The sequence below is a fragment of the Macrosteles quadrilineatus genome, unplaced genomic scaffold (genome assembly GCF_028750875.1).
Source record: "Macrosteles quadrilineatus isolate MER2022 unplaced genomic scaffold, UCM_ALF_1.0 Scaffold_1__1_contigs__length_201487025, whole genome shotgun sequence".
Classification (NCBI taxonomy): Eukaryota; Metazoa; Arthropoda; class Insecta; order Hemiptera; family Cicadellidae; genus Macrosteles; species Macrosteles quadrilineatus.
Window position 1 is genome coordinate 88138717 of NW_026542594.1, and position 13600 is coordinate 88152316.

Genomic DNA, 13600 nt, shown 5'->3' on the forward strand with positions numbered 1-13600 from the left:
TTATTGAATTATTGATTAAGGCTTTGGGTTGGGTTTCTTTAGTATATATTAACTATTAACTAAATACAAAAATTACCGTCTTATAATTTTTGGACTGTAACTTGAGTATTTTTGCACGAGTGAACTGGATGTTTTTTAAATCGCCTACCGTTAGTAGTTATTAAATGTTACCGTTATAATATTTAGCTTATATACAATTATTTCTTTAAAGTAGCCATCATAAAAAATACACTTAATAACATGCATGCATAACAGTGTTGTTCCTGATTCTCTGATAATAATGTGTAGGTCACCTTAAAATGTTTTTTTTTTTTCTTTTTGGTTTTGGGAAATGACAAAAGAAATTAACTTTGAAGCGGTAGTGTTTTAGTGGTTCATGAAATATGCATTTGAAATCAAATTTATTACACTATTTGACTTGAAAAATAGTGTACACTTAACTCTATTTCTTTTGTAATCGTTGTAAAATAATAAAGCTTGTGAGATTTATTAATTGTTCTACTGCCACTAAAAATAGACAATAGACAAACATTTGTATTTGTAATTTATTTAAGAAATACATTAGCATCAGAATACATGGAATACAAAGTTATTCTTACTTTACAATAATTATTATTTGGTTTCCCATTATCTTTTTAGTTCAAAAGATTCCAGATTCCTTGATTGAGAACACTGGTTGATTTACAGCCATTTTCCGTTTTTTTGGACTCAAGTCAAAACCTCAATGTTTATAAACGTCACAGAGTAATTCTATCTCATGGCACGCTAAAAACATCCATTCTCTTGTTAAAAACATTCATTCTAGACTTTTGTAATAGTACAAGAGCAGAAAGTGAGTCACAACATATTTGAGACCATGTTTGAAGTGCGAGATTTATCGAGCACTTTAAATGGTCGAGAATATGTATAGACCCACTTTCACTCGTGTTTTGAACGTTACTTTTCGCTAAACTACAAAGAATAATTATTTTCTTCATTACAAAACTTGTAGAATTTTTTAGGTTATGCCTTCAATTTAAAGCTATTGTTTACTTTAGTTGTTGAACATTGAAACAGTTGATAAAATAATTAACTCCAAGAAAGATAGTAATCATTACTTTTGCATAGTAATCATTTCTTTGCCGTAGTAAACAATGTAATGATAGATTTTCGCAGGTGATAAATATGCAACGAAAACGTGTCATTTCACAGTAGTGTAGCGAAAATATTTTATTTTATTAATTAGTATTTTGTGTCTTATTTATTTGTGTGAGACACCATTTTGATCTAACCAAGCTCAAATCAGATACACTAGTCATTTTAACAATCTTTTAAAACCCAAAAATCAGTGGGATACTATTTAGTGCATATATACTGTCGCAACTTTATTGTAAAGGCACCATAGAAACCTGTAGTTTAAGAATGTATACTATTGTCATCGTCAAACTCTGAAGAAAAAGTGGTGTTGCCAACAGACAGGGAAAAAACAATAATAATATAAATGTATAGTAAATATAATTTTTTGTTTCAAAAATATGTTTTGCTGTAAGTTTATTAACTTAATACAAACAGAAACAATTAAAGAAAGTGGTACTAAAGATTTCATGTGAATATGTTAAACTTGGGTTGGGTTGTCTCACTTAAATGGCACTGTATAAAGGTAGAGCGTACTAACCAACTAATAATTACTAAATAATTGTTTTAAATACCTGCATTTATGTGATCAATGTGTTGCTAAATTGCAACCGGTTTTGATTCACAAAGGGGTCATCGTCGGGCTAGTACAGATGTCTTCTTGCTTCATTCGAAGGTCGTCAATTCATGATAAAAAATACATTTAACACGCACACGTACGACTCCTTTGTGAGTAGATACCGGTTGCAATTTAGCAACACATTGATCACATAAATGCAGGTATTTACACCAATTACAGTAGAACCTCGTTCGAATTTCAGAGGAAAGACAATATATTTCGAATTATAGGAAGTTTGAATTATAGAGGTCAGAATAAATAAAATTCAAATTATGGAGGTCCCGGTTTTAAGTGTAAAGAGTTTGAGAGAACGGAGACTAATGAACACATCGTGGAACATCAATAAGAGCGTCAGTTCATGTTTCAATAGGCATATTTGTTGTTCTAAATTTGAATTACAGAGGCTTACGGTGACACAGTTCGAATTGTAGAGGTTGACTTCGAATTTTGGAGGTAACAATTCAAATTATGGCAACAAATTTGAATTTTAGAGGCTCAAGTATGTACAAATTCAAATTGTAGTGGCTGCATTAATCAAAAAAATCTCTTTGAATTATCGGTATATTATTTTTGAATTATAGAGGTTTTCTGAGGGTAACAGACAAACATTACTAATTATAGAGGTTTTCGAATTATCGATGTTCGAATTAGTGAGGTTCTACTGTATTTAGTAATTAAATGTGATCAGGAGGCTAAAATTCAATATAATGAATTAATAATTTTACATTTATAGACCAATTAAGTAACATTATATTTACTGGAACTTTGGAATACAACCTTAATAGTCCCAGTTAACAGTTTTTGTACAGCTGAAGATAGTTATTTATGTGTGAAGATAGTATGTATGAAGCACGCTTACAGGTAAATGGTTGCTTTCCTTTCTTTTCCTTTGTTTAAGTTGTGCATTATGTCTTGCATTATGTGTTGTTTGTGCTATGCCTTCTTTATCTTCTCTAACAGTAACACAGGTATATCAGTCTAGTTCACTTAGTTGGCTTGGCAGACCTTAATTCACCCATCATAAATTAGTAACACAGTTAGACATCAGTCATATTCTGACTTAACTAGTGTTTCCCATTAGTAGTAACACAGTTAGTAGTTAGTCATGTAATGGCAAACAAATTTTACATTAATAATGTCTCCCGTTAAAAACACAGCTACTTAATTGTCATCTACTGACCAAAACCGTTAAAATTACTAATTTATTCCTTTAGAAACACAGTTATTAACCAAATCTACATTTTAGAATTTCTCATTTAGGGAATAAGCTATTACCGTAGTACTCATGGTAAGACCTGGACCCGGGACGGATTTACTTTTTCCTTTTGAGGTCCCTAGAAAAAACACCATTCGTTCAAATTCATATATATATATACAGGGTGTCCATAAAAAACGTTTCAAGACTTTGGGAAATGAATTCCCATACTAAAAGGAAGAAAAAAGTTTATGGGAAGGGATGTCCGAAAATGCATATTAACCCAGATATCCGCCATTTTGTTTTTTATACAAAAATATTTTTATCTGTGAAGTTTTTTATTCGATGATTATGAAATTCGGTAAACCTGTTAACACACACACAAGACCTATAATAGAAATAATAATAAAGTTGTTCCGATTGTAAATTTCAAAATGGCGGCCGTTTGAATTTTTCTAACTTGAATAACTCAAAAACGGCTAATTCTATGAAAAAATGTCTAGAATACTTTGTTTTAGCACTTTTAATTTTCTATCAAACAATACCAAGATGAAAAATATCGGACAAAAGATAACTGAAATATAAAGTTTTTTGTGTAAAAATAAGGCAAAGTTAGTCGGGGATCCCTTAATTTTTGCCTTATTTTTACACAAAAAACTTGTATTATTTAATATAAATATGTTATATTTCAGTGATCTTTTGTCCGATCTTTTTGATCTTGATATCGTTTTATAGAAAATTAAAAGTGCTAAAACAAAGTATTCTTGACATTTTTTCATAGAATTAGCCGTTTTTGAGTTATTTACGTTAGAAAAATTCAAACGGCCGCCATTTTGAAATTTACAATCGGAACAATTTTATTATTTTTTTTACTATAGGTCTTGTGTATGTTAACATGTTTACTAAATTTCATAATTATCGAATAAAAAACTTCACAGATAAAAATATTTTTGTATTTAAAAAAATGGCGGATATCTGGGTTAATATGCATTTTCGGACATACCTTCCCATAAACTTTTTTCTTCCTTTTAGTTTGAGGATTCATTCCCAAAGTCCTGAAACGTTTTTTATGGACACCCTGAATTCTTCTGAATTGATTGAAAATTGATTTTCATTACCGATAAACATTCTATATATATATATATATATTTATTTATTTATTTATTTATTTAGATATGTATGTGTGTCCGTTGGCACGATAACTCGAGCAAAAATGATCCGATTTTGATGAAATTTAATATAAAAGTGTAAACCTACATTTATCCGAACGAGTACGCGAACCAGTGTGATTGGGCTATGGGAACGGGGGTTTATGGGGTAAAAATGATTTTTTCCCATTTTTGACCCTAAAAACATCAAATTTTGCAATTTCCTCTAAAACTAAGAGCTTAAAAAAACAAATAAATTAGTATATTACAGTGTTATTATGCGCCTCATGGTTAGAGAGAAAATTCCAAAATGTTTTTAATTTAAAATTCCGATGTTATTCTTATGAAGAATAAGTAAACTGTTGTAGTTTGCTTGCTTATGAACATATTTTGATCAAATTTGGAAGATGCATTTATTTCTTACTAAGCTATTAACAATTTACAAAAAAAAAACTTTTATTAGTTAACACACAGAGTCATCATAGAGTCACATTGTTAACATTAAAATAAGTTAGATACAATTAATTGTGCAAATTTGACTCATTCACCTACCATGTCAGTAAGTAAGATGTTTCTAGGAATAATACCTTTCAAGTTTCAAAACATGTAAGCATTTAAATTTGTGTGTAAATTTAGCTTCCTGTATATAATACCAAATTAGCCCTAAATAATAATAAGTTATTAATTTAGGTATCTTATAATGTATTCTCTTTTTTTTTATAATGGCTGATCTGATAGGCAAAGTATTTACTTCAGAATACATATTGTATTACAAAACAATGCGTAAAACATTGATAAAAGTTAAATTTTTGATTGTTTGGTTTACAGGAGAGAACACTTACAATGGAGACCATTCTGACGCTCATCAGAGTACATTCTCACATAGCAGTAAAGAAGGCTATGTAAGTATATTCATTCAACATCTTATTAAACAATCTCTCTAGTCATCGAGAACTGGGTCTAGTATTCGCTTGCTGGTGCAATATGTAATTTATCTATTTAGTCAATCCAATTAAGATTTTAGTTGCAGCTTCTGAAATTAGTATGGGATGAATTGTTTACGTATGATGATATATTCCGGTTCTGCTCATACCTACGGTAATTCAAACAAATGTTTGTTGAGCATAATTTTCCTTATCATTGCACAATTTTATTAGACGACAACAACTACAAAAGCATTTATGAACATCCATAATGACCTAAATGATGACAGAAATTATCCATAAAAACCTTTTTATTATTTTGATTACTTATTATTGTGATACTTGATTTTGAAGTAGGTTGGTGTTAGCCTCGTCCACACACTCACATTTCTTTGAGCACATGAGTGTGTACACCTGATGTGAGCAATTTTAGACTGTCCACGGGCAGTTATAGTGTCACATCTTGAGACTCGCAACTCAGTTTGTCATTAGCCGTCATGGTGGAAGTTTTGCTTTGGTCAATGTATTTTCATTGTTAAAAATAACCGTACAGTACCAAACTGAAAAGGAAATAAACTTTCTATGTACTTATTTAATATGAAATCATAAGCCCAATTTTTATTATCATGGTGACTATATTCTTTTGACTTCTCCAGTTACAAACACGGAAAACTTCTGTAAAGCTCAATTAATTTGTGTTTGTCAAATAAGGTCTATAGCTCCAACAGCCTATACATGCACTGAGAAACTCCACACACACTGAGTAAAATTTTCCAAGATATGCAAGAGAAAGATAATTACAAAATATCACCATCACCATTGGGCTACTTTAAACTAAGGCAAACTACTGTAATTTGTTGAAATGAACTAAGTTAAAAGTAGTGATGTGTTGATACCGATACCGATATCTGAAAAATTGATTCTCAATACCGATAAACATTTTTTTAATGTTTTACCAAATTTTTGAATGGATGAAATGTATGCACTAATGACACTTTTCAACTAGCCAATTTAAGTTTAAAAACCCCTATTAACACATTGAAAAATTACCATATTAAATATACAGTAGACTCCCTATAGTTCGGCCACCTCGGGACCGGACCACTGGCCGGACTACAAAACGGCCGGACTAACCGGATGTAGTGCATTTTACATAATCAAAATACAAATAACAGTATTGCGCAATCGTGATATGTTAAGTCATTAACCTTGGTTCAGTAATAAAAACTGTAACGTTTAAAATCACGCTGTAACAAAAATTACTCAACACTGTACGTATAGCAATAAATCACGTAAAGAACAGAATAATAGAAAGTCTAGTACTGCAAGCTACTGCTACCGTAGTCAACATAGGCTACTGCTACGTGTTGTTTCAGAACATAAGAATGCTGATAAAAACATTAGATAACTCATAAAACAGCATAAAATCATAGTACTTAGTCTTAAAGATAATAACGACAGTCGTAGAATAAGATAAAGATAACAATGGATGACGTAAAACACCGCTTATTCTTTCTTCTTTGTTCTTGTATTCTTTCTTTGGTTTCTCTTCATCCACGCATTCAACAAGTTGCCATGGTTACTAATCACCCAATCACAAACTGTTGTGAGATAGTAAGCGCACAGCAGACATCAGTTGTGTAAAGAGCAGATGATTGTCAGTGCAAGCGGATAGCTTGACCTTGAAGCTAAATATGGCTATTTCTTTTTTTGCTTTAGTTTATTTTTGTCAAATAAACAGTAGTGTTTCAAAAACAATAACGGGGGAACCTACCGCATAAAAAAATGGTTCGAAATATTTAGTTCATTTCAACATATTAGACTGAAGAAAAACTATTTATAAAATGTTCTTGGTATTTTTGAGGTTATGTAACCTAGTTTTACATAGGTAATATGCAACAATTCACCCATAGAAGCACCCGTCAACTAATCTAACATGAATTGTTTACTTCTATGGCGGGAAAGTAAACATTCGAGTTCAATCCTGTTGAAGGTCATTCGCCCGTGACGATATGACTTGTCTCCCTGAGACCTGGCCGGACCATCCGGCGGCCGATAAGAATTTACTTTTTACGAACAATTGTCAATACCGATACCAACGGTCAAGTATCGGTGGTATTGAGAATCGGTATCAAGAATCAACACCACCCTAGTTAAGAATGAAATATTAGACTACTTTTCACTTTAATATTTAGTGAATAAACACTATGAGCAAAATACTTTCCCTCATTAGCTTGTCAAACAAGTAAAAATAATGGGTTTTGGTAAATTCACAAAATTTTTTTTTTTTTATCTGTATGGGGGTTTTCAATCAAAATTGTTAAAGCTGTTTTTGTGAAAATCCAATTTATTTGTTTCTATGAGTTTTTATAAAAAAGTCTCCATTAAAAAATAACATGTTTAAAAATTTAAAGCGCCCGTAGTTACCTTAAATAAGTACCTGCATTCCAAATGTTGTCAAAATTGGACCATAGGTGTAGTCTGCAGCTCTTTACACATCCACACACAAACACAGAAATCACTTCTGAAAGTACTGTTTTGGGTTCTCATGGACAAAACAGATATCCACCCAAAATTGAAAAATTTTGACAAAAACAATACTTGACATAGCCTACTACGTAGGACTATAGGGAGAGAAAGTAAAAAAGAACATTTTGAGGGAGGTTGAGTTATTAGTCCAAACTAAACCAAATCACCCTAAGCCTACCATTGAGGTGTTGTACTTGTAGGATTTTAAGTGGAGGAAACTACGATTAACTATGGTTACTATTTGTTACTAACAATAAAAGTGTTATTGCAAAATTTGTTATTACAGTCATTAGAAAATGTGATCTTATGGAAGTACCATCTCTTCTCTTACACTAACTATAGATAGAGTGAATTATTTCTGACCCAATATTTTTAGCATTATTACTGAGGGGAAATTGGACAGAGAATTAATCATAGTTACTTTTTTCAATTGCAATAAAATATAAAAGACAATTCAGAAATTGAAACATTAATTTTTTCAGTTACCCTTGACTATAGCTTGGCTTGCCAGTCTACCAGTACAAGTGCCCTTTAACAAACCGGTAGTAAGTAAAGTTTGCTTGGAAGAGGTTTTGCTTGCTTTTTTGAGAAGGTTATCAAACTAAAATCACTTTTACATACAAAACATTTCATAACTTATATGTTTTTAAAGGATGTAATTACTTTGAAGCAATCTATAGGTTTCTTATATCTTATATCCGTCTATATTATCTCAAATATTTATGTTGCTTTTATTTAAATCAAATAACTTAATTCATTACTACCATTTCTAGTTAAACCAGAATAAGAAACACAATTTACAGACATATAGATTTTAATAAGCCATGATGTAAAAATCACTGTTATAAAATTAAAAATGGAATTTATGTCAGTTACTAGGTACAAAGTCATTACTTCACTTCAAAATGTTCAATTGATAAAAAAGATACTAAAACAACAAAAAATTAGGGATGGACGGGATTGAATTTTTAGTTTGGGATGGGACGGGATTTTTATTAATTTCCCGATAATTAATTATAACGGGACGGGATTTTTTCCTGTGCATAAAAAGAAAGTCTTGAGTACCGTATTGCAGCTAATGGCACAAATTCAATTTTTACCATTTCTAGCACCAATCTATAAAAACCCAAAAAAAATTAGGTAAACATTTACAGGTATAGAAACTTGTGACTCGCAGTCAAAATGATTCGCAGTCACAGTAAGATCGTCAAAATGACTCACGGTCACGGCGTCATCGTTGGTATGACTCCGCGGTTACGGCGGGATCGTCTGTATGACTCGCGGTCATGGCGGGATTGTCAGTATCACTCGTGGTCTCGGCGGGATCGTCGGTATGACTCTGCGGTCACGGCGCGATCGTCAGTATGACTCCGTGGTCACGGGGTGATCGTCGGTATGACTCGTGGTCACGGCATGATCGTCGGTATGGCTCGCGGTCTCGGTGGGATCGTTGGTATGACTCGCGGTCTCTGTGGGATTGTCAGTATGACTCCGCGGTCACGGCGGGATTGTTGAAATGACTCCGTGGTCACGGCGTCGTCGTCAGTATCACTCGTGGTCTCGGCGGGATCATCGGTATGACTCCGCGGTCACGGCGTGGTCGCAGGTATGACTCCGCGACACGGCGCGATCGTGAAAATGATTTACGGTCATGGCGCGATTGTCAAAATGATTTACGGTCATGGCGCGATCGCCAAAATGATTTACGGTCATGGCGTGATCGTCGAGATTACTTCGCCTGTGGCGGTCACGGAGCTATTTAGAACATCTCCCGCGATAGCGCTGTCATCGTCACTTGCGAAGCGGAAAAATCGCCGACGATCAGATCAAATACCGTCCCAAAAACCGTGAATATTTTTCCCCGCAAATTTTCTGAAATTTCGTCACCCGTCCATGCCTAAAACAAATTCATGGGAATTTACATCAATTATGAAAGATCATTGCTAGAATAGACGGAAATACACAACAATTTCTCCCTCCATTTCACCATGTTTGAGTTGTCTTAACCCATCGATCAACAATAAATTAATAGCATCCCGCAAACAAATAAAATTTAAAACCCCGTTCCCCTCAAAATCTCATCAAGGGTTTTTGTACTTAAGAACAAACAAGTTAAATGTATATTTTCATAATTAGTAAGATACTAACATTAGTTTTTAAAGAATGGTTTTTGAGCAGAGACAGGTCTCTACTTAACATGTGTGTAACATGATCTTGCCTATTAACTCATTAGGTCTGGATAGCTTAAACTGTCTTTACGCATAAGTTAAGGCTTAAGATTGTTATACAAATGCTCCTGTTAATACTAAGGTATGATCCTAAGAAAATTCTGTAATTGAAACCCTAATAATCGTAATAGGGCTACAAAAAAATTGATGCCATACTTTCTAAACAGTAAGTTTGTATAATAACCTGGCTAAAAATAACTTATTTTTAAAAAAATGTTTTGGCGAAACCAATTTTACTTAAAGTAGAGATTACCTACCTTAACCCATTGGGGAAGGAATTAATGCGCTGCCTGCAGCACCCTCTGTCGGCAATTAAATTTACAGAATTTATAGAAAGAAACCCTTAGGTAATAAATTAATAATTCTTTCACCATTTTGTTTACAGAAAAACTGTCTACAGAAAAGTGGTAATTGCATAGTCAAAGTGTAAAACTAAAAAAAAAATTATAAAGATTATAAAAATAAAAATTTTAAAAACAATTTTTGGAAGTAAACTTAATTAACAAATTCCAAGGTTAATCCAGACACCAAGTAACACTACTATTATAAAGTTCAATTGATTCCCTACATAGAAAAATCTAAAGTTGTGTACTCTTATAAGTAATAACGTAGAAAAAAATGTGTTTGTTTACCTTACCGCAGCTGATTTTTGGTGATATCTAGTTTCCAAAAAAATTGTTATTCGCTAAAATAAATGAGTAAATACGCAAATCAAGGAGCAAGATATTTATAAACATTATAAAAGTAAGAAAAAACAAAAAGGGGGAAAATAATAATAATTAAATAACTAGTGGCGCTGCGTAGCGGTGACACGAGCGGCACTCGTAAGTCGGCCGCCGGGCCTGCAGCGGCCTTGCGAGTAACGCTCGTAAGTCGGCACCAATGGGTTAATCTGTATTTAAAATTATAATATGAATATTTTTTTAAAATGTATTTTGCATAAATTAGCTGTATGTAATCTAAAAATTTACAATACCATTTGAGCTGTGAAAAATTATACTAGTGAAAACTAGGATATTTCACTTATTAGTATATACAGTATACACTATATGGGGAGCGAGCTGGTCTAGTGGTAGAGCGTGGGGCTTCGGTGCCTGAGGTCTGGGGTTCAAATCCCGCCAATCACCAATGGATGTTATCTATGTGATAACGCCACAACTAGGACTAGCCTGAAGTCATTTGTAAATCAGTTCTGGGTTGAACCTAGCGTCCTAGAATGTGAAGGTGGGACATATAGTAAATAGTAATGTTATAAAAAGACATACACAGTTAAAATATATGTTTATAGTACAGATAAAATACCTGTAACTGCCTCGTGATTCCTCTGCCCCTATACTAGACTCTGCGTTTCAATGCATTAGCATCATAATTAGGTCACAAAACTTGAAGAGATTAAACCATTCTTTAATTGGAATTGCACACGTCAAAGTTTACAAAAATTACATTTAAACATTTAAATAGTGGACAAGACCTATAAGCATACAAACATTGGTAGGTACCTATACACATGACGGGTGCCGAGTCTTGACTAAGAAATGAAGTTTATTTCCATTAAAGCTGTTTTTAGATTCAAGTGAATTAATTGGCATTATTTTCTTTTTTCATTATTGTGGTATTTTAATTCACAGGGTTCCCCTACAAAAGATATCTCTACAGAAGAATCACCCAAAAAAGATAAGAAAAAGAAGAAAGGGTTAAGAACTCCATCTTTCCTCAAGAAAAAGAAGGAAAAGAAAAAGATAGCTGAAGCATAAAGGTGACTTGACAATAATTTAATAAAAAGTACTGTGTCAATACCAAAATTTAACAGTTCTTGATACTGAAGCCACTTTTTTTTTATTTTACCGAATGTTCTGTATGGGTTGGTTACCCTACACCATCCATGTCGTTATGTCTTAAGTAATTTTGGGGTAATGGAGTGTTTTTCAACTTAAGAAGGAAATTAATGCAGCAATGAAAAAATATAAAAAGCAACAGTTTTAAGTTTAAATCCTTATATTAATTTAATAAATACCAAATCAAAGGTAAAATGGAGATATTACGAAAATATCCAAAAGGAAGTTTGATTATTTCTAGAGGTCTGCTAGCTTAGTAAATCAGCTTAAATTAAAACCAGCTTTTTTTCTTTTAAGTAAATCAGTGCTTTTTGAAGAAACCTTTTGCTAGATATAGCCATGACCAGATAAGAGTTGTATTCCTTGAAGGTAACTTATTTTGAAGTTGGTGAAATTAAGTTTATCAATTTTGTTTTGAAGAGATATGTTGACAATATGTTGTGGAAAAATATAGAATTTTACATTTTATTCATTGTTTTTAAAAATGCTGGGTGTTTCCTGGTTTGAATCAAAATTTATATAATTTGCATGTTGGGTTCCTAGTCCAGACCAAAACTGACCTGACATATTTTAGATCTTTACACTCTTACAACCCATATACTTATTCTTTTAATTTTAATATGAGATCCTCTTAGTTGTATATACATTTATTATATCCACAATCCACTAACACACTGTTCCCAAAGTATGGTATGTGTAAACAAATATATGTGATTATTAAAATCTATAATCTAGCATGAGATATCTATGTGTTTCAGATACTGCCAACATTCACACATACGACTCTCAAGCAAGAAAGTCACTGCCGGTGTCAAGTTTTGTGGGCCAACGTAGGTGCTTTTAGGGGCTTGAACTGTTCGCTGCACACATTTCAAGAACTGAACATTGTATAAGCTTGTCGATGTACAGAAGTGAAGTGCAAAAACTAAATCATTGTCGCCAATCTCTTGACCGCAAAGCTAAAGTCTAGGTATATAAACTATCATCGGAGTTTTTATTTTAAATAAATGCTTTTTTTATTAAGTTTTTTAACAGTAGCAGGATAAAATGTTTGCAATTATTTTAAAAATCTATTGTAAATCTATTTAAAAGTGTGTAGAATTGAATGTGTGAGTACAGAAGCGTGCTGGTGCACGACTCTATTATAATCTTCGTTGCTGTGCATGTTTCCATGTCTACTCTCTGTAGTTAGTTAGTTCCACTGTTTTTCAAATAATTCATTATTTTTAAAATGTTATAAAATTGCAAATTATATGAAGAAAGCTTTATGTATCTATGAGATTTTTAATAATATATGTTTGAGTGAGTGAGAGAAAGAGAGTGTGTGTGTGTGTGTGATAAGTGTGTGTCACGCCCTAGTACGAGCGTTTGAATTCAGTTTTAATCACTTGATTCTTGTTCACTATTTTATTGTAACATTATTTGATCATCAAATATCTATTCCGATCGTAGTATCGTAAGCCACAGCCGAATCAAAAGTTTTGCTACTTATTCACCCACTATTGTTCATGCTATGTTAGTATCCATTTTTTTAATGATCATCATAAATCTCTGAGAGCAAAGTTATGTCTGTAATATGTTGTTGATTTTTAATATGTACTCGCTTTTAGCATTATTTATTGTTTATTTTACATATTGTTTATGTTGTTGTCATTTAAACATTATTTTATAACTCATATTTCATTATTTTATGTTAGTTTTATGTGTAAAGATAAAAAAGACATAAGTTTGTTCTCAGACTGTTGTAACAAATGCATAAACAGATTTGTTTTCAATAAAACTCTGTTCAAAAGTTGGAACAAAAGAAATGATCCTTGAGTTTTTTTCCCCTAATCCTCTCATTAAAGACATATTAGTTGGGCACAAACAGTTTAAGCTTGTATCGTATACTCTGCATCCTACTTCTCTGTGCAAACGCAACACATGCTGCTGTTGCATAATGACCGGCCGCAGCAGTGCACACTTGCGCCCCTACCTTAAATTGGTAATAAATAAAAACAGTTGAGTTTT

At 32.5% G+C, this 13600-nt stretch overlaps 1 protein-coding gene across 8 annotated transcripts in view; it reads left to right on the forward strand.

The window, feature by feature from the left end:
* The window catches only part of LOC128984169 (protein hu-li tai shao), a 156049-nt gene extending 142651 nt beyond the window's left edge, over nucleotides 1-13398 (forward strand). For 4 of the 8 annotated variants that reach the window (XM_054403488.1, XM_054403609.1, XM_054403780.1 and 1 more), the window contains 4 exons: nucleotides 4904-4977; nucleotides 8010-8072; nucleotides 11384-11511; nucleotides 12349-13398. In XM_054403488.1, the coding sequence (XP_054259463.1) occupies nucleotides 4904-4977; nucleotides 8010-8072; nucleotides 11384-11509 (263 nt within the window). In that variant the 3' untranslated portion in view covers nucleotides 11510-11511; nucleotides 12349-13398. The remainder of the gene's footprint in view (nucleotides 1-4903; nucleotides 4978-8009; nucleotides 8073-11383; nucleotides 11512-12348) is intronic. The other 4 variants (XM_054403665.1, XM_054403726.1, XM_054403838.1 and 1 more) reach the window with 1 other exon arrangement.
* Nucleotides 13399-13600: the final 202 nt, after the last annotated feature.